Below are 25,622 nucleotides of genomic sequence, written 5' to 3'. Positions count from 1 at the left end.
TTCATTACACCATTTACACTTGTACCGATTTAGTTTATATATTGTATTTTCTCAGCGCTGTAAAAACGTTAATCTAGTGGAATGTTAATATTTTTTTACAAATAAATTTTAATAGTCTACAGCTAAGGTGCACGGCTTACAAGTAATATCCACAACTAAATGGTCAACCCGAGGCCCATACGACTTCACTTTGAAGATTCCAGCCACACCCACCAGCCATTCTTCTTCAGGGTACAAATCTTTAAGGATTTGCATAATCTTATTCTTCACGTAGTCACCCCATATCTGCCAAAACTTTGGGGTTCCACAATTCTCATTTGCATTAGTGCTGTAAGAATTGTTTTGGAGGTGGCATTTTTTGGTTTTACTCTTCTTGTGGAGGTCCACATTTCCATGAACATGCAAAACTCCACCTTTATCACGTCGCAATGCGGCCACACCAGCCTCCCAACTTCCTTCGGATGATGGGATGAGGCCTAAATTGACATGGTCGGCGACCCCTCTTGGAGCCATGATTTTGTTGTCTCCGCCCAAAATGGCATATCTCTCCGGATGGATTTTGTTCAGTTTCAAATTGTTTTTCAACCAGTAAATCGCGTCAGGATTCCATTCGCACGCGTGGACAAAGGCTGCTCTGGAGTGAACGAGGAAGGTGAGAGTGAAGTACCCAATTCCGGCAAACAAGTCAACCACGACCGAGTTTCGGAGGTCAAGTTGAGCCAGTCGTTGCTTTTCAGAAATGTTTCCAGGAGAAAACATGACTTTTGTGATGTCCCATTCGTAATGAATCCCATTCTCTTTCTTACGGACAGTGACATTCGTAGAGTCAGATGAGGATTCCGTAGGTGGATATAAGATGTCGACGGGCGAGGGTTGGCGAAAAGAGGGGTTGTGGATGGGGCCTGATTGTCTGAAAATGATTGTACAAGATAGAAGATCATCTAATGAACATTTTTGGAGCTTCATTAAAAAATAAGTTACCTTGCAATTGTGGAGACCTTGAGAATACTGGCAATCTCTTGTAATACTAGCGGATGTTCTTTCCAAATATGACTTGTGAATGCGGTGGGTGGGACAAGGACACAATTGCCATGAATGACCCATTTACACGGAACTTGATCGAGAAGGGTGAGATTCCAATTGGGGGAGGAGGACAACAGAGAGGTCACGATGTTGCGGAGTTGATGTGCCGTCCCCATCCCCAATACTTATGCTAATTAACCACCCCACTTATTCTTTTGGTGTGTTATACAACTAACCGATTTTCAAAGATCAAAACATGACACAAAGGAATAATTCAGTCAGCCGGAGATTTTCATGTGAACTTCAAATCCGAATTCTCTCAACTCTATGCGTTCCTATACCGTGTTGTTTTGCATGGCAAAATATATTAGCTTATTAATTTAATTAGCTACTGACTGCCGTTATCTAAATTTGAAAGAAATCAAGGATAATAATTGGGGATGATATTGTAAAGAATAGAATCAGTGCAGCAAAATACAAGAGAGGGAAGAAATAAAAATCCACGTAAACTGGTGAATAATAACCCAATGGAAAATTTTAGGTTTTTAAATTTTATTTTAGTGGAACATTCTTCGTCGGTAGTGTATAAAGAAAAAATAAAATAATCTACTTCTTCTTGGAGACACCAACAGTTCTTCCACGTCGCCCAGTCGTCTTGGTATGTTGACCACGAACTCGGAGGCCCCAGTAATGTCTCAATCCCCTGTGGGCTCGGATCTTCTTCAAACGTTCAAGATCTTCACGCAATTTGGTCTCCATGTTATTTGCCACGATCTAAAGAGCCCAAGCGAAAAATTAGCATACAACATAAATGAATACGGTTTAAGAAATGGCTTGACAAATTTAATTGCCTACCTGGGAATACTTGCCATCCTTGATATCCTTTTGTCTGTTGAGGAACCAGTCAGGGATCTTATATTGACGAGGATTAGACATAATGGTGATTACTTTGTCAACCTGGATAAACCATCATTTAATTATTCAATTGTTATTTTGTAACTTGGGTCAAAAGATTGAACTGTTGGAGCTAAAAGCACAAGTTACCTCCTCCTCAGACAATTCTCCGGCCCTCTTGTTAAGATCAATATCTGCCTTTTTCAGCACAATATTAGAATAACGGCGTCCCACCCCCTTGATAGCCGTCATGGCGAACATGATCTTCGTCTTTCCATCAATGTTGGTGTTCATCACACGCAAAATGTGCTGGAACTTTTCCGGCTGCACAAGCGACTATAAAAAAAGAAATTACAATAATAATTACTCAGGGTTTACAATTCAGTTTATCTATACTGCAATTTTTAAATAAGAAGATTTCAAAAATACATTGCACTAATAATTGCTTAGGTTCAGTATTTATTAGCAAATCAATCGTAAAAACTTCAAAATTACAGATTAATGCCAACTTCAAACTTGAGAAAAATACAAGCAAATCAACATAAATTACAAATGATAAGAACATGGATAAAGCCGAAAACTTACCATTTTGAATTATTTTTTGTTGTGCTGTTGTTCGAAACTTTCCAATCGAAGAATCGGTGCACAGACGAGAGGTGATCGAGTCGGAATGAGAGGCCGAGCGTGGAGTCGTTTTGAATATCTGCGGTGGGAGAACTGCCGTTGGGGCAGAGTGACAAGGGCAGATTTTAGTCTTCAATACATTACTGTACGGATGATAGTAATTTTGTGTACATAATACAAGGAGCAATGTGGATTTTTTAGTGGTGATCCACATTGTGGTTGTGGATGTGTCATTCTTTGCGACTTTATGTATTGTTCATCATCATCTGTTCTCATTTTGTTCATCATTTGATCCATCATCACTATACACTACACACCCAACTAGAAAATAAGAGGCCGGTCTCCAGAAGAAATTAACCAGTTTCTTGAGACGAGATAAGTAAATTAATTTACTACAAAAGATCCAGTAAAGAAAGTAGGTAGGTCCTGGGTCAAGAAGTCCTGAGTAATAAGGATTTCGAAAAGTTGATACATTGTTTACATAACCGGATCCAGTGTAGAGTGAGACAAGTGAAAGTGAGACTGGGAGAGAGAGAGAAAGTTGGAGGAGAGATCGCAGGGGCAAGTTGAATTTCATCGCCGATCGGGGCAAGAGAAAGCAACAAGTCGACCATAGGAAGGACGAGAACGGGAAAGTCGAGAGTTTTCTCCTGGTGAGTGAGTCAAAAAAACTAAAATTCAACTCTAATAGTGGAGAAGTCGTGAAGAAATGATGGGTAACCTTGAATCATCGATTAAGGCGTTTAAATATTGTCGATAAGTTGCCTTTTATGATGAGTTAAGCACTTTGTTTGTGACGTGTGAGATAGATTTGCTCAAGATGTAATGCGATGCGATTACTTTAATTTCTCATAAGATTGTATGGTCCGTTTCTGTCAATTCGTCGCACCGGCAGCGCATAACTTGATCTTCTGTTTGATTGATACTCTAATGGTATCAATAAGGGGCCGTTCTTAAATTACGTAACGCTAAAAATTGATTTTCTCGACCTCCCCCCCTCCCCCCTTTAATATGGCGTACATAGGCACGATATCATTGGGGCCTAAACCCCCTCCCCCCCTTCAAGCGTTACGTAATTTAAGAACAGCCCTTAACACATAAGTACCAATACTTGGGCCACACCTCATTCGCCACCCAGGTATTTATTTCCACGTCCTTTCCTATCGTTTTTCTTGTGTAGTGCATGTGGCGTAATCGTGGCGTAGTTAAAGTTTAATTTCCACTCTGCTACTGTCTGAAATTGGCCACTCATCTCGCACACTCCACCAGCAATTTCGTCTTGAAAGAATAAAAGCACGAGTGGTGGTGTAGTTAGTGTGTAGTAGTCCTTCAAGATTACATTCTCGGGTCACTTGTGTACATTTGCACAAAAAGCATGTTGTTTCCCTGTTTTCTCCTCTTTTCATCATCTCATAACCAACGAGACTGCTCTGCTCTTCTTCTTCGTGGATAATAGACGCGTAGGCTGCCGTTCACTCTGCAAGGCAGATGAGATGAATAGCATAGATGCGAAGACCTCATATACTTTCTCCTTCCTCCTGGAAACGAGCAAGCTAAGTAAGCAAGCAACCAACCAACTTTCTCCGTCCTCTCTTCTCCAGAAACAATTTCATTTCGCTTTTAGAAACAAAGTGAATTGGGGTGGATATTTTTTTGGTAATTTGGGCTTTAATGCATTTTCCTCTCTGGTCTAATCCTAATCCATTTACAAGCGAGTTGCTTATACACGAAACTAGAGTGTACATGTACGTACTTGGTATGGTATTGGGGATAGCCTCCAGTTGGATTCTCTATTAAGCGGTGTGGCAGTTTGTTAGCTAAACATTTTTCCATAATGAACATGGACATGGACATAATCACATCCTCCTCCTGACTACGGGCAGAATTCTCGTTTCTCTGTTTCTCGACCATTTTGAGATTATTCTCTCTATTCTCAAAAAATATTAGAATAAGCACTAAATGAGTTGAACAGTTATTTTGTATCTCGTCTACCCTTTCAATTATTGCCTTGGGCCCTGCATGCTCGTTAACTTTCCAGAGTCCCTCGTCCCCACTCTCTCGACAACAATAACAGTAACAATCATCTTGCAAAATGGGACAATTAGTAGACTGGGTGGTTGCGGTGTGATTCCTTGCAGCGATTATACGAATTAGATGGTCTCTTTCATAATCGTCATGAATAATTCACGAAAGCAAACCTGCATTACATACATGCCTCGATCACTCCATTGTTTGTCCTCTCTCACGTTCGGGTGTTCCTCGAAGCTATCCCCATGTCATGCATTCCATCCATCCATCCATCCATCCATCCATCCATCCATTATTGCATTCATATTATGCACCAAGCCAGGGGAAACCACTGTAGGAATAACAGTGACCAAACACCTCTGGGAAATCCCAACATTATTGTTGCCTCATGAATAAAAGAGAGTCATCCATCCAGCCACCAACCAACATTAATATTACCGTCGCCACGGACGTCACCTTCAGGCTATCCCACATTCCCAGACATTTGTTTAAGCTAAGCAGAGAGATGATATTCACGGAGAAAGGACGAGGTGCGGCCGGAAATAGAACTGCTTTCATTCCAACTTGGAATTATTCACCTAAATCTGGTATTCGCGAAAAAAAATCCTTTCTAAATTCCTCTTCCGCCTTTATATTCTGTCCTTGGGTTTGATAGCGTGAAAAGCGGAGGGAAAGTTTGGGAGAAAACGCATCATGTTCAGGTCATGAGGTGTCTGCTGGGATGGTGTGTCTTTGTTCAATTATCTCGGCCCGACACCTCATTTACTTTCATCACTCCACGGCTTTCTCCCTCCCCCCGTCTTCTCCGTCGTGTTATCTTGTTGGCTTAGGTGCTCGCGAGGATGGGCTGGTTTATTTGTTTAAATAAAAACGCCTCTTTCAAATCACGGAGTAAGATTGCTCCGGTTTTGTAAGCTTGTTGGTTCTCGGTGACGAAATTGCCACCGCGAGTCAGATAGTCAACTCTTTTTTGCCAACCACATGCAGATGGCAAGGGGAGAAAGGAAGGGACCATAATTCTTTCGGGGTTAGTTCGTGTCGTGTTGAGTGATGAAAGAGATCTTCTCTCATCTTCGAAAATCTTTCGCTTCATCCTTTAAAAATCGGGCAACAAGTTGGCGGCAGGAAAGGACACCCACAGATGCAGACCAGGCAAAGGAAGGTCGGATTCTCGCAGTGCCGGAAGGTGCATGGGTTTGACACGTTTCAGCTACTTTCACCTCGAGGAAGTGCCTGTCTATGTAACAACAAGTCCAACTCCTGGACAGTGAGGGACTTGAATATTAGTCAGTTGGGTGGTTGGCTGTCAGGCATACATTTCATAAGCCCTGCTTTTGTCTGTGCGTGCATCCTCTGAGTAAGCCTCTGATGGTCCTGGTGGTGGTGTGAATTGGAGGAGCCGTGGAAGCAGTGGGGCAATCAAAATGGGAGAAAGTTGGCTTTGTAGCCAGCGACTAGAGAGAGTGAGTCGTGGGGTACGTGGAATTACACTCCGTCCTCCTCGTCTCACCCGCAGCTCGCCTTCCTGCCTTCCTTCCGTCAGCCTGCTTTCACTTCCTGCAGAGGAGCCAGTGTGTAATCAAGTGTCCGTTTGGACACGCAAAGTTTAACCAGCCTAATTGTCACATCACACGGGGTTCATCATTGTCTCTTCATTATTCTCACCACCACCACCACCACCCAGATCTCAGTCGCGCAGAGAAACTTTATTTCTCCACCGCGTAATAAGTAAGTCTCATGAATTAACTTTCACAAAGTCGTCGTCGTCTCACCTTCCTTCTGATCCTTCTCCTCCTTGCTCCTCTTGAGACGCGGATTGGCGTCATCTCCTCGTCATCTTATTTCATCCTCCTCGCCAGCACCAGCACCAGCACTACAATTCAAACTAACTTTCTCCTTCCCCCTCTTCGAGCTGCCAATTAGTACGATTTCTCTGAAATAATTAACAGCCATTCAACTCTCTCTCTGGCGACGACAAAGTTTCTCAATACGTATACATACTTGTCCCAGTTGTTAATTGTACTTTTTAGTTACGTCAGCAAGATTTGCATAGTCCACGCTCATATAATAATAAGACGTATTAATAATAATGGCGTCTCATTAGTTCTTGAGTAGAACTGGTTGTGATCATTGTAAGGGTGCGATATTCACGTGGTTGGGATACTTGCTGGGTGAATTGGATTGTGCATAATTTTCTGATTTATAAATATGTTTGTGTTGCAGAGATTGGACGAACTGAGGAGCAGACAGGTAGGCAAATTGGCCAGTTATTATTAAAATGCCAGCCCCAGGAGGAGCAGGAGCCGATCGGCGAGGCTACGATGAGTTGGAACGAATCCAGATGCAATCTAATCAAATTGTGGACGAGGTAAGAAGAAGTTTTTCATTTCTTTCTTTTTTAATCTCTCTGCCCTTCTCTCCCCTCGCAGTTCTCATGTAAATTTCAGTCAGACGCACAAAAGTTGATTGAAAATGGGAACATGTTGGTTGTGCATCCGATAGTTTTCCAATTTCATGGTGGTAGAAACAAGTAAAAAGAAAAGATGCGGTGGGGAACGATGCGATCTCATCCTTTTTCATGTAAACAACAACAACCCGTCCTCTTTCATGAAATGGGTGAGTGAGTGGTGAGGGAAAGTCTGCGAGAGTAATAATGTTGGCAAGTGGCTCTGAAGTCGTGGCAAGTCTGCTATTTAGCAGAGAGCGTCGCGAGGAATAAGGAGCTGCGGGAGAGTGTGCTTAAAAGCGGCAGGTGGGATTGTGTGCCACACACTGCTTCATAATTTCACTTTCTCCCTCTTGAATTATCATCACGATTTGTGTGTGCCGTGGGGCTTCTCACTTTCACTCCAGTCAGCACGTTTCTTAGGTTTACAGCTCTGCGAAAATGAGACCGACACGTTTGGTTTTCCTACAACCAACTTTGTATCGACTGACTATGTATAACTGCATACTACGAATTAGTAATTCGTAGTACGTATAGTTGTCCACGAGACGTATTGCCTGGACAGAAGAGATACAAAGTTGGTGGACAACCCGAGTTAAATAGTTCTTGGAAGAAGGAAATGTCCGTTGGAAAGAGTATGTTGGGCGGTGGTGGTATTCTGCAGTCAAAAATTGGCGAAGCTATAACGGGACCGAATTTGTGCATGGTTGAGTTGGTCGGAGGAATGTACCTGTGAGATTGAATCGTTATTCTATATTCAAACCTTTCCCCACCCACGACCACCCAGGGTGAAACGAATTTGGACTTGACTCACTTGCTCTCCACCGCACACACACACATAACAAAGCCCGAGGAGTCAAGGAGAGAAAGCGTCGAGGTGAATTGGTCGCTAAATCACCTCTCGCTGAATCTTTTTTTAAGATTTCAACTCCAATTTGTCCCACCCAGCATCCTCTCTCGCAGACTGGCCAGTTGTGGGGGGGATGATGATCTCGTTACGTGACCTCATCCACACACTCGCCGTCTTCTTCTCCGCTGTAGTCACTTGTTTCTTGCTTGATCAGGAGGAGAGAGGAGGAGATTACAAAATCCATCCACTCAAGACTTAAATGAAGATGGATCAGATTCCTCTTCCACTCCATTTGCCTGACCCATTTTACTCACCTGAGATTACCTTCCATCCTTCCTCCTGAGCTTTACTCGCTCCCCAATAAGCGTCACTACTTATATCAATGTCACTTTTCGGGGGGAATAATAGCAGCATAAGCTCACCTTTAACGTCACCCGTAATGACTCCTCTCTCTCTCTCTCGACAAATGTAAGCTCCAGGTCCTATTTACTATCGCTCTCATACCTATGAGCATTCATCCTCTGTCTCAATTATAGAGGCTGAGATGGGATTACATTACATTTATTCTTGGCCAGAATTTCAAGTTGACATCCATTCCGCTGCTTTCATGTCTCTCATGATGCTCGTCCTCCTGAGTAGATGATGATAAGCAACCATTTGTGCCAAACGATCCTTTATCCTCTTCTTGTAAATAAATGTCAATGCTTCCACCACCACTTCACCCCCCTTGTTACATACACCCGATCCTTCTGACTCTGGCTTATTTATAGCTTCCCCTACCAGCAGGTAGGTCTTATTCCTCCGATTATTACTCGACAATTTGACTCATGCCTGTGCACACACAAATGCGACACTCAACTTAAGACTAGGGAACACGGATTTCGAAAATTCTTGCAGAGTTTCACAAAGTGGACAAGTTTTGGAGGAACTTCTCAATAAATATAAAATTGAGAAAGTGAAGCTCTTGTTCATAGGAGGACATCCAGAACGCACGCCGACGTTGGTGTGCTTCGAGGAGGGACGAGAGAATAGGTTGACATCGCTCATTGCTTTCCCTCTCTTCAGAGCCAACAAGTTTCCCAAAGTGAGTTTTATAGGCAAACGCACCACCTGGGCCAACTCAAGCCCAATAACTTTCTCCGGCTCAAGCTGGGATAAAGTTTGAAGAATCTGGTGGTGGGCTCTGTGGAGATGCTTCGCTCCTCTCCCGGGCGTATTCGCTCACTTCATTTTGATTTGATCCATCCATTCCCAACGACTCAGCAGCAACAACAACAACAAGTGTCCCTCTGGACATCCATCCATCTAACGATCCAGTTAGTACTTAGTTTCTGATAAAAATTGAGTCCAAAGTAATTTATAAAAGTTGCCAGAAGACGACCGCCTTAATTTAGTGCGCACCACTTTCTCCCATAGCTCAAACTAGTTATTTCCATGTGTGGATGTATGAACCACTCACAGCCGGCCTAATTACGGAGCAAGTGGTTGGAGGGATAAAAAGGAGGGAGAAAGGGATCTGAAATTATCTGTGAGGGAGCTGGACAAGGTATTTGAGGTGTGAGATTGGTCAGGTAGGAGAGGAAATGGTGGGGATTAGAGTGGAAGTTTGGGGGCAAGCGGGAGGTAAAGGGGTTAAAGGGAATGAGGAGGAGAGAGTAATGCCCGAGGGAGGATTGACTAAAGTTGGATTGGGTGCGGTAAATTCTTCTCAAAGCCAAAGAAAGTTATTTTATTTCGTTACTTCATCCGTCTATTTGTGGCTCGCTCTTTCTCTCTTCTTTGTCTGCCCAGGTAGTCCCCGTCTTCTCTGGGTGGCGTGGTGGTAATGATCTTGTTTCCACAAACACACGTCACGTCATCCTCTCCCTCCTAGATCATCGCCGTGGCTCACCCGCTTGAGAAAGATGCACTCACTTTCTCTCCCACAAATCCTTGCTCCTTTGCAAAATAAACTTATTAGTGCGATGGCTATTACTATTGCGTCTACGCGAGGAGGTGATGTCTACGTGCATATGCAACTTCGCAGTTATGTACCCCAACTAAGCAGCCAGACTATGAGACGCTCTCCGCTGCACAACTTTCTCAATCCCAATTTGATAGAAATTGGAATGAGACATCTGTTTCTGCTGCAATCCGTGTGTGTTTTCTGTGGCGATGTTTCACTCGTGCGTGGGCGTGAGCAATTTCATTGCTGAATTACCGAGGTCAAAGTGGCAGACCTACCTACCTACATACATAAGTACCACACACCAACAATCATTTTCCCACACAAACAACTTGTTCCACCTCCTTCGACTGCACGTCGATATGAGTCCATCCTTGAGAAAGGATTTGTGGTGGTGAATAGCGGTAGGGCAACAATGAGGCATTCGGGGGAAATGTTATTTCTCTCTCGTAATGACAAGCCTAAGACTACTACTTAGGAAGGAAATCAAAGGAGAGAGAGGAGGTTGGGAAGTGGATAAAGCCACGAAAACAAACCAGAGATCAAGATGAATTGAGAGATACTTCATTTACTCTTCCTGAATGCGTGGGGGGATCCGAGCACATTTTCATTGAACGTATATATACGTACCTACATAGTTGCACCAATCTGCGTATCCAGGAATATACGTAGGTACGTGCATACGTATATCGAGTTTATTACCATTGAGATCTGGGCTTTCTCGTCCCCTTCGATCTTGTGTACTTGCACGAGAAGAGACATGAAAGGCTCTCATCCTTTTGTTGCCTAACTCGTGTAAGGAAATTACAAGGACACACAATGCATATTATGTTCCGATTTATTTATCCTGTTCTTCTCTGAAGGAGCGTGTGTCAGGCAGGAAGGCTTGGAATTCTCGTTCCTTGAGAATTCTCCGATCCCCTCTGACGGGTGACATGATGACGTTGACACGTTTCCTGGAGCGACAAATAAGAGGATGATATTATGACGCGTAGGAGGAGTGCAGTTTGCATGGCTGGTCATGACTGCATCGGAACGAGTTAGTCTCCTCATCCCTGGATGGACGTGGACGCAATCATACCTTGTCGACTGAATGTTCACCGGGTGAAAGCGATACCTTCCAAAAATAGATGCACAGCTCATGATCTAAGACTGACTGAGACTCGTGTGCGTTTCATGCCCGGCCATCAAACCCGTAATCACCACACCAGCTCACCTTCCTTCCTTCCTTCCTTGTTGGATTCTTGGAGGATGAGAGGGAAAAAATCAGGCAACTTCTTCATCCGTCGCCTGTTATCCCTTCTGAGTTGATATTTATTCCGGCCAGAAATAATGAGAGGCTTGCATTTTCATCGAGCTGGACGAATGCATGCAAACTTTCTCCAATTTATGTGGGTTGACATCGGCAGGAGAATTTCCTTTGTTTGGCAAATGTTTCGCTCCTACGTACAACTTTTTATCGACACAATCAACTAATTGGCCCGTTTCCTGTCTGGTTCCCTCCTCCGTAGTGAAAGTTTATCCGTAAAATGACATCACCAACATGCTTGGGCTGATTTTTGAGCATAATAGATCCAATCCAGCTGCCATGCGTATCCATGTCGTTGTAGAGATTCACTTATTCTTATATTGCGTCGTATGTGCATAGACATTTGTCGGAATTTCCGCTCGCAATATTTATTCTGGTGGGAGACCCAGCCCCAGGAAATGCTTATTGTTGACAACAATGCTCATCTATGTGTGTGCTCCGTGGAGAGTGAACTCACTCAAGAGCCAACCCAGCGGCGGCGACACGCTAATCTCTTTACATAACTGAACCCTGTGATGCAGATATGATGAAATTGCGACCAAGTTGCTTACAAGTGGAGTGAATCCAAGTGCACACTTCAAAAAACGGGGATGAAAGCATGTCTTTTTGCAGCGGCTAATTGTCTATCCATCATCCAACCAGCCATGCATACACCTACTTGAGCATTTAACTCATGTGCTGCTGATACTATTTTGGAGTGAAAGTTGATCGCGTTGAGATGTGACGCCACGGTGTAGCTGCGAGGTTGGCTGAACAGCATCACCCGCCCGCCACCCACTTCATTTCGTTCCAAGTCACAAGGATATGCATGCTGACTCATTGCTCAACACGGCAAGTTTTGTGGCCTATCGAAATAGCACAACGGCTTAAATTAATTAATTTCGCATAAAATCATGCAAAACTTTGGGCATAAGATTTCACAGGTTTCTCTCCTCCGTTGGTGGGTGGAAGATGGTTATGCAAGATGTATGGATATCACATACTCTATTTGCGTATATTTAATACGTGCCAGGAAAACGAGAACTTTCACACAGCAGGATCGAAGGACGACTTGTTTCGATTCGGTGTTGTTTGTGTGCTTAGTATGGATTCCAAGATGTTGATAAGCCACTTGATTACGGGAAATGAAATTAAATCTCCTTCCTCCTCTTCATACCCGCCATCTCCCTCGCATTCATGCCAAGCCCCGATCCACTCAAAAAAGTGAAGGTTCCTCCTCCACGTGAGGGAGAAAGCTTGGCCACCTCCGTGAAATGGGAACAAGGGACTGACTAGGAAAATAAATTGAATTTTTGTCCTCTCTCCTTCCATTAGTTGCAACAAGGCCTTGTGTGCTTTCCCCCAATCTATGTGTGTACCTTCTCCTCTCGTCTTACGCAGTAGAGAAATAAAGAAATCACAATTATTGCATTTTTTAGCCCCCTCCGTGCAATATTTGGTCGCCACCGTGTGCTTTTTCGTGAATGGGCTTTTTCGTATTAAGTCGATTATGCTTAAGTATTGCTGACTGAGGAAAAAAACGGGAACAATCCAGCGACTAATTGGAGTAGCTGGAAATAGATGGACGGAGAAGGGAGCGAGACTCTGGTTGCTTCTGCTTGTATGGCAGGATGAAGGAGGGAGTGCGCACTTGCTTTCTCCTGCTTTATGGCGAGTTACCCACACCACCAGTTGCTCCGCTCCTTCCTTCCTGCCTGCCTACTAATGCCACGGCTTGGCTCACTCCACTCACTTCCTCACCTGTCCTCTCATTCATCTTCTGCCTCTCGCTCAATCCTGCCACAAAAACCACCACACCAACAAACACGACGCGTCCTTTCTCTCCAACTCCCCATCCTGCATTCCTTCCGAAGCACACACTGCTGACAAACACCGGCTGGGCACTTGTCCCCAAAAACCGTCCTTATCCCCACCACCACCTGAGCAGAGTGAGACTGACTAGGCTGCGGCTGCTAATTGCGTGTGATCCCAGGGTGCTAATTTCCCCTGGTGTGTGTTTGGTGGTCGTGTTCTAAATCAGTCTTGGACTGGGTTGGAGAGTGAAAGCGAGAGGACTCAATTAGTGAAGTATCAACCAACAGACAAACTTTTAGTGGTCCATTACACTAATTGACTGATTGATTGGAATGATGGCCACCCAACGTCGCTTCTACTACTCGTTCGCCACGGCGGAACATCTCCAAAACCGGGTTCGTTTTCAATTTGGGTCTTTTTCTCCATTCTCATTGTTGTTCCTCATCGGTCTCAATCTCCCTCTTGGCCATGTCCCAGCCACCGCTCCATCTCGCTCCTCCGCCAACTTGCTCCGGCCCCAACGACGAGATTCCCACACATCCACTTCATTACGATTCCATTACACACACAAAATGATAAATTGGCAATGTTGGTTTTTTCTGGTTTGGTTGGGTTGCATAAAATGTCTAAATTTGGAAAGTTGAGCCGATCCCCCAGTGCATTTGGTAATTAGGATGGCAATGGCATCGGAGGAATGACGCACAGTTTTTTCTTGAAATACACATGCATATTACTTGCGAGGTAGGAAGGTAGGCAGACAGTGGAGGCTGCGGCATACATTCGTAACCAGCTCGGTCTCTTGCTTTCCTGCCTATTCAAATTAGAAGAGAACATGTAATGCAATATTCCCGTCGGCCTGTGCAGCACACACAAATGGGGCTGAGACGAAGGAACTTTTGAGTCTTGCCTTGGGAATGGATAGACGTGTCACCTCGGATAATAGGACCGCAGAGGTGGTTAGCTGAACCTGTCATCCACCCGAGCAGCGAAAAGTATGTCTGTCTGTGTGTAATCGCTGACCGCAGAATTGGGTTGGTTTTGCAACAACATTGCACCTGCCTCTTCTGATTCTGTGGGAAATGTGAGAAGAGAAAGGAGTGCGACTGTGATTATGAGCAGGTGAGAGCCCACCACCTGCGTCACGTATGTAGTTAAGATACCCACACCATCATCATCACCATCACCACCAAACATATATAATCATGGATCACCCTCTGGCAAACTTTCTCCTGCTTGAAATTGACTCTTTCTCTCTTTAATCTCGAGACGAAGTTGATTTAAGGAAAAGTTTTAGTCTGCTGAAAGAGTGAAATAAAATAAAAGCGAGCCAGATTTCAGAATGGAATTGAATCAGAGAAAGAAAGAGAGAACGCCACACCACAGACAAGACTCTGTCCTCCTATCGCATATTTTCGGTTTGGAAGCTCACACAGCTATGCAAATACACCTCTCAAATGAAATCAAGAGCAACTTTTTAGCCGGAGGGAGGGCTGAGTATATGGAATGCAAGGCTGGGTAGTCCAAGTAGGCATCAGCACATCATCTGCTTTCACCAGCCACGTTACAAAATTAGAATTCGCATTTTCTCTCCACTTTTATTTATGACTTGAACGGGATTTAAACATCATCGCCACGACCACCACGACCATACAGGCTCCACCCAAGGCTTACATATGCATGCACATATTCTCGCCTGCTTCTCTTTGACTTTGTTGCACATAATCAGATAAGTGGTCTGCCAGAAATACAAAATAAATAGGATTATTATCATCTCCTTCTTCTTCTCTCGATGAGTTTTTCTGGGAAAAATGGCTTCTGCTAAGGAGATTTTAGTACAATAGACGGATTTTCATTGTGGAATTATCATGATCACAACATGATAAATACTACAGTTTGCTAAAGCAAGCGATTCCCATCTCTCTATCCATCCTTAGTTTCCTCTCTCCAATTACGTGCCCCACAAAGATCTCCTCCACGCATATTGTTGAAGATGAAATTAATTTTGGGAATTATTATTTTATTTCTTTCAGTCGTTGGAGAGCACTCGGCGGATGCTCCAACTTTGTGAAGAGGTAAGTCTTACAACAACAAAAAAGAGAGGAAAATGGTCCACGTGCAGTACTACAAAGGACGACGGAGTATTAGACATCATTACTTATTTAATTATATTATGGATCCGCCTTCTTGAATAACTTTGGTCGGCTTCTTGTCGGCTGGTGGGTGGAGCCCTTCACTTCTCCTTCTGGAGGAGGAAATGGAATTTAAAGAGAGAAAGCAAGAGAGAAACGCTGGATGTGTGAATAATGAATGAGTGACAGCAGCCAAGCCAGCCGAACAGCAAGTAGTTGTGTACATATCATGTACATAGGTACGTACGTACACATGTACCTGCTCGACTTATTACACGGAGCATGGCAGCCTTGGCAGAATTGCATTCCATTCTGCCTCCTTGTATCGTGTGTTTGGGATGAAATTCCTGAGCAACGTGTGCTTCAGGAGGATTGAGAGTTGAGATTTGACGATTGAATGTGAGAATGTCGACTTGGGAATTGGCAGGAGGAGAGAGGAGCACGGGAGTGAAAGTGAGAGAGCACTCTGGAAAAACTCCAGGTGGTCGTAAGCTGGGAACAATCGTCGTGCTCTCTGTTCCTCCACCTCCTCGTATGTATTTCCCCCGTTCCGTGCATCTCTGAGCCTTGATGGCAGGCAGGCAGGCAGCAGGAGGACATCACGTGATACACAGGATTAGAACAGCCAGGACGACCCTCCTTGTTTTATTTGACTTGGTCCATGTTCCAGGTGGAAGGAGCAAAACCTACAAAATAAAATATTTCACAAGGCCCACTTTCCCCAAATGCGGGTAAATATAGGCAAAATGTGCACAATTTCTCCTCGACGCTGCCAGCCAATGGAGATATGTGGAGCTAACTAGTGAGGCGGAAGATAATACGGGGAAAGTGGAGACGACCTGTTGCTTTCACCACCACTCGGTTCACACTTTCTCTCTCTCTCTCTCTCTGACACGAATAAATATCTCGCGTGTGTACGAATTCATGCCCATTCGCGTAATCTTGTCATAAATTCATGTTCTTTTTCTCCTCCTTCTTGCATTCGCCTTCTCTCGCCAGAGCAAGGAAGCCGGGATTCGCACATTGGTGGCTCTGGACGACCAAGGAGGTTCGTATTCAATTTGGCTGCTATTTTTACACCGCAGTCATTCGTCCCATTCTCGCATTATTATTATTTTATTATTACGTTGCAACCCGATGCGATCATCCCAGTGATCTTTCTATTTAGTTGGCTTTCTCTTAGTTCATGGCGTCGTGGCGATAAGGATGATGCGGTTTTTCCATGCTTTATGTACTGACGGAAACCTTATCGCTTGTTGCACTCGGCGACCAAATCACTACAATAGTTGCGAAAGAAAGGCATCATTATTTTTTATTTCGTCCGTCAAGAACCCACATGAAATATTAGTGGGAATTGCACCCAGCCATGTACTCGTCCCATGGCTGCATACATGTACGTATGCACTACCACTACTACACAGTCAGCCAGTATGCTCCCCTTGAGGCTTTTCTTCCACATTTGTTATTTTATTACGAGTTCTGACAAGCTTTCACAACTTTTGCTTATTTTTTTACCAAGCCGACTTGAATTTCTTGGGGAGAGAGGAATACGGCATCGAAATCCACATTGAGTAAAAAAACATGCAAAATACAAGGTTACACTGCCATCCGTGCAGCCTTGTCATGGTTTGTTTGTCCTGCTGATACCCAGCCTGTCCAAATACCTGTCTCTGGAAGTCTGAAAACTCACTACACTGCTACCCCTGGGGATAACCTGCATGGCCACACAAGGGTCTGCAGCAGTTGGAATGGCGCACTCGAGTAGTAATCCAGCAACAGATACGTCGTACATAAAAACATTGTAGACTTGGCATTTGATGAAGCGGCTTCAAATTTTGCTGGGGATGAAAGGTTGCTGCAGACGAAAAGGTGCACCTCTGCTGCTACATGCTCTCATTTTAGCCCTGAGCTGAATCCATCCATCCATCCGAGAAAGACGGTTGGATGGATGAAAGTGAAACGAGAGCACGTTTTAGCTAGGCTGTCGAGCTCTCGGCCTGGGTTTCATTCCATTGAATTTCAATAAGTACTTCCAAAAATAAGGAGCATGGAGAAATAATTATGATGGTATTATAACAGTGGTAGCATGTCCTCCTCCACGCGGGTATTATCCTTCGTCACCCTCGTCACATCAAATATGTATGCATTCTTCTCCACACACTCCACTTCACTCTTATTCGCATCTATTGTATGCACAGTGGCAACATGGAGGTTATAATACACACATTACACGCTTTGAATATTGTATGATTTACTTGTTCCGACTGGGAATTATTGCATGCCCTTGTGTCCAACCCGGTGGAATTTGATCTCTTCCTGTATTTACTACAAGGATGGGATAATACCCATGACAGCCCAGGCAGCCTCAGGGGGACACAGCGGGTTGAAGTTCAGGTTCATTTGAGGAAATGATGGAAGGAATTGCTCAAGCAAAGACAAATATGTAGCAAACTGAGGACAAAGTAACTACACGTTACAGACAAACGGATAGGGAAATGTGGAGCCAGTCCATTCCATTCATCTGCAAACTTGTGTGATCCTACGCAGCTCACATCCACCCATTGTTACGAGCTTTCTCCGATCGAAATATGGTAAACTAGTGAGAAATCAGGGCACGTATGAGGACTACTTGAACCGCACACGGTCGTGTCCGTAGGAAGGGACTGGGGAATAATGGAAACAAATAGCGTGGATGCATGTTGTGGAAGTGAACCAATTTCGGCTATTTCTAGACTTTGCAAACTTCATTATTGTTCATTTATTTATGTATTCCTTCTGTCGTCGTCCTTCTCCTTTCGAAATTCTTGCTGCGTTTCTTCATGCCTCAAACCCAGGACGGATAAAGAAATCAAAGGATTACGATGACAATATAATATCCACCGACCAATATCCCATTCAAAGTCGCTCTCTTTCTACCCCATACAAAGCCATCCGTACTTCTCCGACTTCCATATCGACAAATAGACACAGACTTACGAAAGACCTACAGAAAAAAAAATCAGCAAGTTCATTCGATTTTTTGCCTTCTTTTATTTTATTTTTTTTATTTGTAGTCTGAAGATGCTGGAGCCAAAACGTTGGATATGTTGAACACCCAGGGCGGTACGACTCACACATGTATAGCTTCCCCATAACGCTCTATTGTTTCGCACCTCTTTGATTTCTGCTTTCACGTAGCGATTACGTTACGGATGCTCTATTCCCACCCATTCGGAGTGGGTGCAAAGCGTGGCAACTTTTAATTTTAATTGCCTCTCCCGTGAAGAAGACGAGAGAAGGGTAGCACCGATATAATCCCATCCAACGCCAGGCTTATCGTTTGTATAACAACCTGTGAAATAGGCAACAAGTGAATAACATGTATTTATTTATGTAACAAGGCGTTGCTCTCGTGTGCCACTTGATGATAGGCTTCTCCCCTCGTCGTCTAGGCTGGCGAAACGGGAGGACGACTTGAACATTGATTGAAACCTAAATAATTTAGTCGGCCACTTAACCAACTCGTGTTCACTTTATGTTTTTTTCTCTCCCTCTTTCTTGTTGTTCAATAATGTCTCCATTAGACGGCTGGCTCTATTTTGTTTGCTTTTTACTGCTACACAACTTTCCCTAACCTCGACCACGTATCCCTCATCCATATCTCACCACTTTGCACAACTTTCTCCGCCGCCACCACACGCAATTTTATTCCCCTTGCTTGCTTCCTCGGCTACTTGGGAGAGTGGAGCCGCGGACGAGTGGAGAGGAAGAAGAGCATCAAAGTGAAAGTACATGACAATAATTATTTCCAACGTGTCGTTTACCTCCTGAGTGAGCTGAGTGAAAGTTGTTCTTTTGCGGTTGCTGTATTTTCTCTGCTTTCATAATTCAGTCCCCAGCAGCCCACTCGTCCAGTGCTGTCTGGCTCTATCTGCCCGCACGACGACCACTGATACCTAAGAGCACTGCCCCACGTACATATTTATTTATTTGCCTTTCTCAGGCGGCTTAGAAATTCCTCTGTTTTCTTTTCTCGTCGTCCGCTCAGAATGTCACTTCACATGCGGCATACGATTCCTACGTATCCCTACGTTCGTTCGTAGGTAGGTATGCCATGTATGGATCGCTTATCATTATGTCACGGTTGTGTGCATTTCCTTCTCTCAATGTGTCACTTTTGTACGACGAACGACGGCTGTTTTTGCTTTCCTTTCATCCATGCCTTACTTTCTCCGATATGTGATGATGGGGGAGAGCAAAACTGGTGTGGGCGGGTTGAAGTCTTCATCTATTTAAACGCAGACTAATGAGTATTAAGAGTAATGATAATGGAACGTGTGAACAGAACAACTGGACAGAATCGAGGGTGGCATGGATCAAATCAACAACGACATGAAAGAAGCAGAAAAGAACTTGACGGGGATGGAGAAATGTTGTGGGCTGTGTGTCCTCCCATGCACCAAGTGAGTCTTGTGAACTGAAGGCTTGGGAAAATGATGCACTGATCAATAAACATGTTCACATCTTTTTGCAGGACCACCGGATTCAAGGAAGATTCATCCACATGTATGCACCCGTATTTAATGAAGTACTTAATGTTAGATAGAAACAATTACGAGTTAATTTTTTTGTGCCATGTGTAAAAGCAGAGCCATGGTCTCATAATTAATTAAGTAATTGGATGGATCGTGATTGCAGAACGTGTCATTAATTGCGCTTTGATTTTATGTTTTTAGGGAAGGGGAATGAAGATGGTCGCGTCATAAACAATCAGCCTCAACAGCAACGCTACATGGATGAGCGGTCGCCTACGAATGGGGTCTCTGGTTCCAACTCCTCCGCGTCTGGACCCTACATTCAAAAGTAGCCAATCCCAGATTAAAAATTTAGCCAGCATTGTGCATCTTAAATTGATATTGTCACTCATGTGGTGGGTCAACGTGTGTGGAGTATTATTCACATGACGTGGTCTTGTTTTCTAGAATTGTTGGTGACGCACGAGAGGATGAGATGGACGACAACATGGGCCAGGTATCTACCATGATAGGAAACTTGAGAAACATGGCGATCGACATGGGGACAGAGATTGAAGGGCAGAATCAGCAGGTGGATCGCATCAACCTCAAGGTATGGTCAGAGAGTGGAGCATAATAATTGCTCCCGATTGTCGTCATAAATTAGTTCATCCTCCAACCTAACGTTCTCCTTTTCCTCTTCACAGGCTCAATCCAACGAGACGAGGATAAAGCTCGCCAACGACCGAGCAAATAAAATACTTACCAAGTCCTAATTTATTTACGTGCATGAGAAGAGTGGAAGGAATTGCGGTGGTGCTGTGTCGGCCTGGGGAAAGTTACTGGAAATTAGGTTACGAGAACGACTAAGAGAGAAAACAAAAAAGGATTAATATCAGACGACGCTAGATTGTTATTCCTATTCATCCTATTCACTTTCTTACGGGCAGAGTATTTATGTAATCTTACGGGCCTAGCTTTATTTATATCCTACCAATTGTATTGTTACTTACTGCGTTGTAAGCTTAATCAGGCCACCCGTTTTTTATTCACATGATATGGATTTAAATATTTAATATATACACAAACTGCACCATGTAATGATGCAATGATATAAGTAGATCACATCAAGATGATACCAAAGAAATAAATAAGCTATTTATATTACCAATTAAATTATGTACCATATACACGTACGTACGTAGGATGTATGAAAAAGTAAGCTGGTAGGTTTTGAAATTATTATGTGTCCAATTTACCTTGAAATTAGTGTGAGATGCGTAAAGAAGACTTATTGTGTACACCTTTTCACTTGTATGCTCACATTTCACGGACGCGTGATTGATGAAACCCTGCATGTTCATACTTAACTAGAAATTAGCTGGAAACATTGTGTACGTGTAACCAATACCCAAAGTGAAATTATTATATCAAGTCAAACCAAAATTCCATCCGAAAACCAAACTCAACGCTATACGCTTCCTTCCCGACTGACCTCCTTCTCAACCGCCTACCTTCAATCCGACGACCGATACCCTTATGGGTTACCAAGGGTTTGAACCACATTCGAACCCTTCTTGTCCCTCTATCTACTATGACAATACACTGCTCCACCCACTCACACCTTCACCCGTCCCGTATTCACCTCACCCACACGGACTACCTTCCACCTTCTTGAGATCCACCATCATTTTCCTGAGCTTCTATCAAACAATCGACCTCAACAATCGTATTAATCCCGTGTCTTTAATTCACAAAGCAAGCAAATACTACATTGCGTCTCGTAATGAATTATTCTATTGAAATCAAAAAGTACATGTCTCAAAAATTCTACTATATTCTCCTGCTTATGTACACGAATCCTTGCGCTCTTACAAGTTTGTATAGCGTATAAAAATATATATGTATGTAACAATAGCAGAAAATCTATAAAATTATTCATATCTCATTGGTTCAGTGATAATTGTTACCTAATAATGTTGACCTGGATGACGATAATTTGCTATTTGAACGAGTTGACAATATTTCCAGAAAGTATTTAATACTGGCATGAGGGTGGAGAGAGAGAGATATGAAAAATCGGCTAGTTCTGTGCTAATTCATAAGTCGTAAATACAGGATATATAATTGATGTCTGTACTTATCCATACATTTCAAGAATGATATAAAAGTTTCCTGTTTTTCCAACCGAAGCTTAAATAGTTTCGCCTGTTATACGTAAGAATATAGCTAGTTTGGTTTGTATTTGGTTAAATGTTTAGTTCACAATAAGTACACTGACCTATAAAATATCTACATATTCTCCGTTCTGCATGTGTAATATTATTCGCACATTTTTGAATTATGTAATTTAAATAATCCATTCGTTTGACAATTGCATTTGTAAACCAAGCCGGAATAAGCGGAATAAATAAATATGTTGTGTAGGTGGAAAAATCTATAAGTTTCAGTTTTTAGCTCCGAGTCAGGGCTTATGGAACCACCATGTCCGAATTTATCTACATAGAAGCGGACTCGGACTCTGACTTGAGCTAAATCATCACTGTATTTTACAAGAGATTAAGAATTGGCTATATTTCATGTTAAACAAATCCTTATCCATCACATAGTGGCGAAACTGATGAACTCGGCGGGGTAAAAAGTTCACGAGTTTCGGTGGGAATTTTGAATTATTTGCAAAAAACTGCAAAACTCATCTGGAGTTGTTTATGTTTTTAGTGGTTTCCAGTGTGTGGTGGCAGCTTCCCACCACACATACTCTATGACGAGTTGAGACTAATCTCAAAAAGTAGTACAATTTTGACATCATTTTTCACTTTGCGGGTTTCAATGTACACGCATAAGTATGAAATTTTCAGAATATAGCTGTCATTAGTTTTGCAACAAATTACCATTCATCGATAAGCAATTGTGATTGTAGTTTTATTTATATTAATCAATATTTGTGCAAATTTCGGTAATATTGAGATTATTGATTAATATAAATAAATCTACAATCACAATTGCTTATCGATGAATGGTAATTTGTTGCAAAACTATTAATAATTATATTGTGAAAATTTCAAATTTTTGCGTGCACTTTGAAACTCTCAAAGTGAAAAATACGGTCAGACTTCTGGACTCATGCGTAGTATAGAGAGGAAATGCAGAGCGAGAGCTCTTCTCGCTCAATAGAGCGAGGAGATAAAATATCACGCAGGCTTAAAATATTTAGTCTACTGAAATTGTCAAAATTTAGTGGCTGCATCAAACAATCTGATGCAGTGGCGTTCCGTGGATTTGGTTGGACTCCTGGAGCCTATCCGTAGGCACATGTCTCAAACTCTCAACTCCAGATACACATATTTACATGTGAACATTCAACAAGCGGAGTAACAAAAGCTCATCAGAAACATGTCATGTCTGGGAATAAAACTTTCTCCTACTTTCTCCTCACATTGACCTCCATCAATGTGGTGGCTAGCATACCATTTGTATTACCAAATGGTAGCACATAGGTTTAAAGCAATACAAATACAGAATAAAATATTGGCAAATAAATACAATTGTAAATATTCGAGGGGCCACGGGTATCATGAGTATTTCAATCAACTGTTAAATGAATGAAGCGTATAAACATAGGAAAATAGTTAGTCGTGAGTCGGACATAATAACATTAAGCATGCAAAGAATTCCACATGCAAATAGGACTGAGGGTTTTCTTACGGTGTCGGGTGAGTCATATTAAGCATGTCAACGATGTTGCAGGTAGTACGAATGCAGGATACAACTACATATGTACACCTGCATTCAGGTTTCATAGAAAATAGACTCTACAGGTAGCATATACCTAATATTTACTTGGCACAGATGATTCACATGAAAATAATCACCTTTTCCTGTGCCCATCCGTAAGAGCTGTCACGAATTAGCTTTATTTGTAACTAACCGTGGTTCCTGTGTCCACTTTATCCAGTTAGGAATTGGACACCAGCATGGTTTAGGTTTAGCAGGATTTCGGTGCTCGTTTTATGGACATACTGAAATTATCAACATTAACTTTTAGCTTACTCTACTGATTGAAACTGTGTGGGTCCAGTGACAAATATTGAGCAAGTATGAGCTACATCAATGAATATCAAGCCTCGAGGGAAAAAGGGTTTCGAAGACATATCAAAGTGGACATTGACAAACTGCATGAGGTAAAAAAAACAAATTTTACACGAACCATTACATTTTTATCCAAAATTGTTTTCAAATCATACATGCATAGTTTACTTGTAATTTCAGGAATGGTACCCAGTCTTCATGAAGGTATGCGTGTTTCACAGTGGTAGACTACCACTGGTAGTAGATATTAATGATATTATTTACTAAATAATAAATATATGTACTTATCAAAAAAACACATGCAATACAATACATGAAATTATTAATAAGTTTTGGATTTAATTTGAGCAGTTTAATCCTGACAAAAATGGAGAAGTTCGACTAAAAGAAATGCGTAGACTTCTTCAGGTTTTGGGTGAAATGCATCGACTCATGCCGGACGACGCCGTGGATGAAATTTTGTTACTGGCTGATAAGGATTCGAATGGGAAATTAAGCTATGTGGAATTTATAGATTTGGTACAGACAAAAACATTAATTACAAATTAGACAAAAGTAATTTGACTGGGTGATTGTGATTTGTCGAAATATGTAGATTATCGGATACGACTTGAATCGGAAGCAGCGTCCCCTTGTTCGTCGAGCCTTGTGGGCAGCGGCGCTCTCCGTCGTGCCAAAAAACGAGAGGACCTACGTTTCGCAGTACAGCTGCAGCCCTCCGCCCGTCTTCATGGTAGCCATCAGCATCATCGAGATTGCCATTTTCGTCTACCACTCACTGGACTTTTCTAACAAAGGTCACAGCGTTGGATTCAACAGCAGACAAGTTCCAGACGACTCGGTCCTCATTTACAACCCGTACCGACGATATGAGGCGTGGAGATTCGTGTCCTACATGTTTGTTCATTCCGGGTAAGCCGATGATTACTGATGCCAACTTATCTTAACCACTGCATTTAATTATTAAATATGTATCTCAATGGTTCAGATTTATGCATATAATTTTCAACGTTCTGGTTCAACTCGTGATTGGTATTCCGCTTGAAATGGTAACTACATTTTCATGTCTGCAAACTTGTAAATTGTGTAAGGAGTGAGTGAATGTAAGGGGTTTGTGCAATATCTGGCTGGCAGGTTCACAAGTGGTGGCGTGTACTTCTCGTCTACTTTGCTGGAGTGTTGGCAGGGTCACTTTGGACCTCAATTACCGACCCCAATGTCTTTCTCTGTGGAGCTTCAGGAGGCGTTTACGCTCTCATCTTTGCACATTTGGCTAGTGTTATTTTGGTAAATATGTCGTCGAATGCGTATCATTTATCAAATTACTAATTTTTGTTAATTGGCAAGCAGAATTGGTCTGAAATGGAGTTTGCATGGGTTCGGTTAGCGTTTTTTCTAATTCTCACTCTAACGGATGTCGGTGTTTCGGTTTACGATAGATACTTTGAGGCCAATTCCAACTCGAAGGTAAATACAAATCTGGACTGGTCTGCTACTTATACCAGAAATGGACAAATGTGACAAATTATTGTATGTATTTATTCACGGCAGATTGGATACGTGGCTCATTTGGCTGGGGCCATCGCCGGTCTCCTGGTCGGGATAAATGTGCTGAGGAACTTGCGGAAAAGGACGTGGGAGAAAGTCGTCTGGTGGGTGAGCCTCCTCGCCTACGTCGTCCTCATGACGGTTGCGATAGTTTGGAACATTTGGGATCCCGATAACCATTTCCCTCCTCCCAGGAAATAAATTATTAGTTTCTGTTACGTTTTCTTCGATTTAAGAATACATATTTATTTATTAATGGCAAATTGAACAGTTATAGAAATTTCCATCCATCGGGTTTTTAAGTGTACTTCAATTTTGTACGGATTTTTATACGTTCCTTTAATAAATGGGTTGAATAAGAGTATTGTGTCGGATGTTCCATAAATTGTTCCGTCGATTTTAAGTAGCTACATGTGCGTGTGTCTGTCACAATTTCCATATGGAATCTAT

At 42.7% G+C, this 25,622-nt stretch overlaps 4 protein-coding genes across 8 annotated transcripts; 2 read left to right on the top strand and 2 right to left on the bottom strand.

Moving 5' to 3' along the window:
* Window positions 1–12: 12 nt before the first annotated feature.
* LOC110859278 (tRNA wybutosine-synthesizing protein 2 homolog) lies at window positions 13–1,346 on the bottom strand. Its single transcript, XM_022108191.2, has 2 exons — window positions 982–1,346; window positions 13–910 (listed from the first exon to the last, which is right to left on the bottom strand). Exons 1-2 carry the CDS (start codon window positions 1,197–1,199, stop codon window positions 109–111), a joined length of 1,020 nt encoding a protein of 339 aa, XP_021963883.1. The 5' UTR covers window positions 1,200–1,346; the 3' UTR covers window positions 13–108.
* Window positions 1,347–1,553: 207 nt separating this feature from the next.
* LOC110859196 (40S ribosomal protein S18) lies at window positions 1,554–2,660 on the bottom strand. Its single transcript, XM_022108074.2, has 4 exons — window positions 2,503–2,660; window positions 2,068–2,253; window positions 1,879–1,980; window positions 1,554–1,797 (listed from the first exon to the last, which is right to left on the bottom strand). The coding sequence occupies exons 1-4, from the start codon at window positions 2,503–2,505 to the stop codon at window positions 1,630–1,632; spliced, it is 459 nt and encodes a 152-aa protein (XP_021963766.1). The 5' UTR covers window positions 2,506–2,660; the 3' UTR covers window positions 1,554–1,629.
* A 37-nt stretch (window positions 2,661–2,697) lies between these two features.
* LOC110859265 (synaptosomal-associated protein 25) lies at window positions 2,698–21,975 on the top strand. Of its 5 annotated transcripts, none has more exons than XM_022108172.2 (9): window positions 2,698–3,194; window positions 6,793–6,937; window positions 14,944–14,985; window positions 16,042–16,090; window positions 19,367–19,484; window positions 19,556–19,587; window positions 19,758–19,884; window positions 20,004–20,148; window positions 20,243–21,975. In XM_022108172.2, exons 2-9 carry the CDS (start codon window positions 6,848–6,850, stop codon window positions 20,309–20,311), a joined length of 672 nt encoding a protein of 223 aa, XP_021963864.1. In that variant the 5' UTR covers window positions 2,698–3,194; window positions 6,793–6,847; the 3' UTR covers window positions 20,312–21,975. The 5 variants fall into 5 exon arrangements, with proteins under 5 accessions (XP_021963864.1, XP_021963863.1, XP_035715351.1 ...); XM_022108171.2 differs by lacking the exon at window positions 16,042–16,090 and adding an exon at window positions 18,096–18,144 and having other exon boundaries at window positions 2,702–3,194; XM_035859458.1 differs by lacking the exons at window positions 2,698–3,194; window positions 16,042–16,090 and adding exons at window positions 6,173–6,297; window positions 18,096–18,144.
* A 1,392-nt stretch (window positions 21,976–23,367) lies between these two features.
* Window positions 23,368–25,534, top strand: LOC110859260 (protein rhomboid). Its single transcript, XM_022108162.2, has 8 exons — window positions 23,368–23,716; window positions 23,805–23,828; window positions 23,976–24,143; window positions 24,220–24,536; window positions 24,613–24,673; window positions 24,759–24,911; window positions 24,975–25,091; window positions 25,176–25,534. Exons 1-8 carry the CDS (start codon window positions 23,633–23,635, stop codon window positions 25,371–25,373), a joined length of 1,122 nt encoding a protein of 373 aa, XP_021963854.1. The 5' UTR covers window positions 23,368–23,632; the 3' UTR covers window positions 25,374–25,534.
* Window positions 25,535–25,622: the final 88 nt, after the last annotated feature.

The sequence above is a fragment of the Folsomia candida genome, unplaced genomic scaffold (assembly GCF_002217175.1).
Source record: "Folsomia candida strain VU population unplaced genomic scaffold, ASM221717v1 Fcan01_Sc025, whole genome shotgun sequence".
Lineage (NCBI taxonomy): Eukaryota > Metazoa > Arthropoda > Collembola > Entomobryomorpha > Isotomidae > Folsomia > Folsomia candida.
The sequence above is the reverse complement of the archived record's forward strand: the minus strand, read 5'-3'. Positions and strand labels throughout refer to the sequence as shown.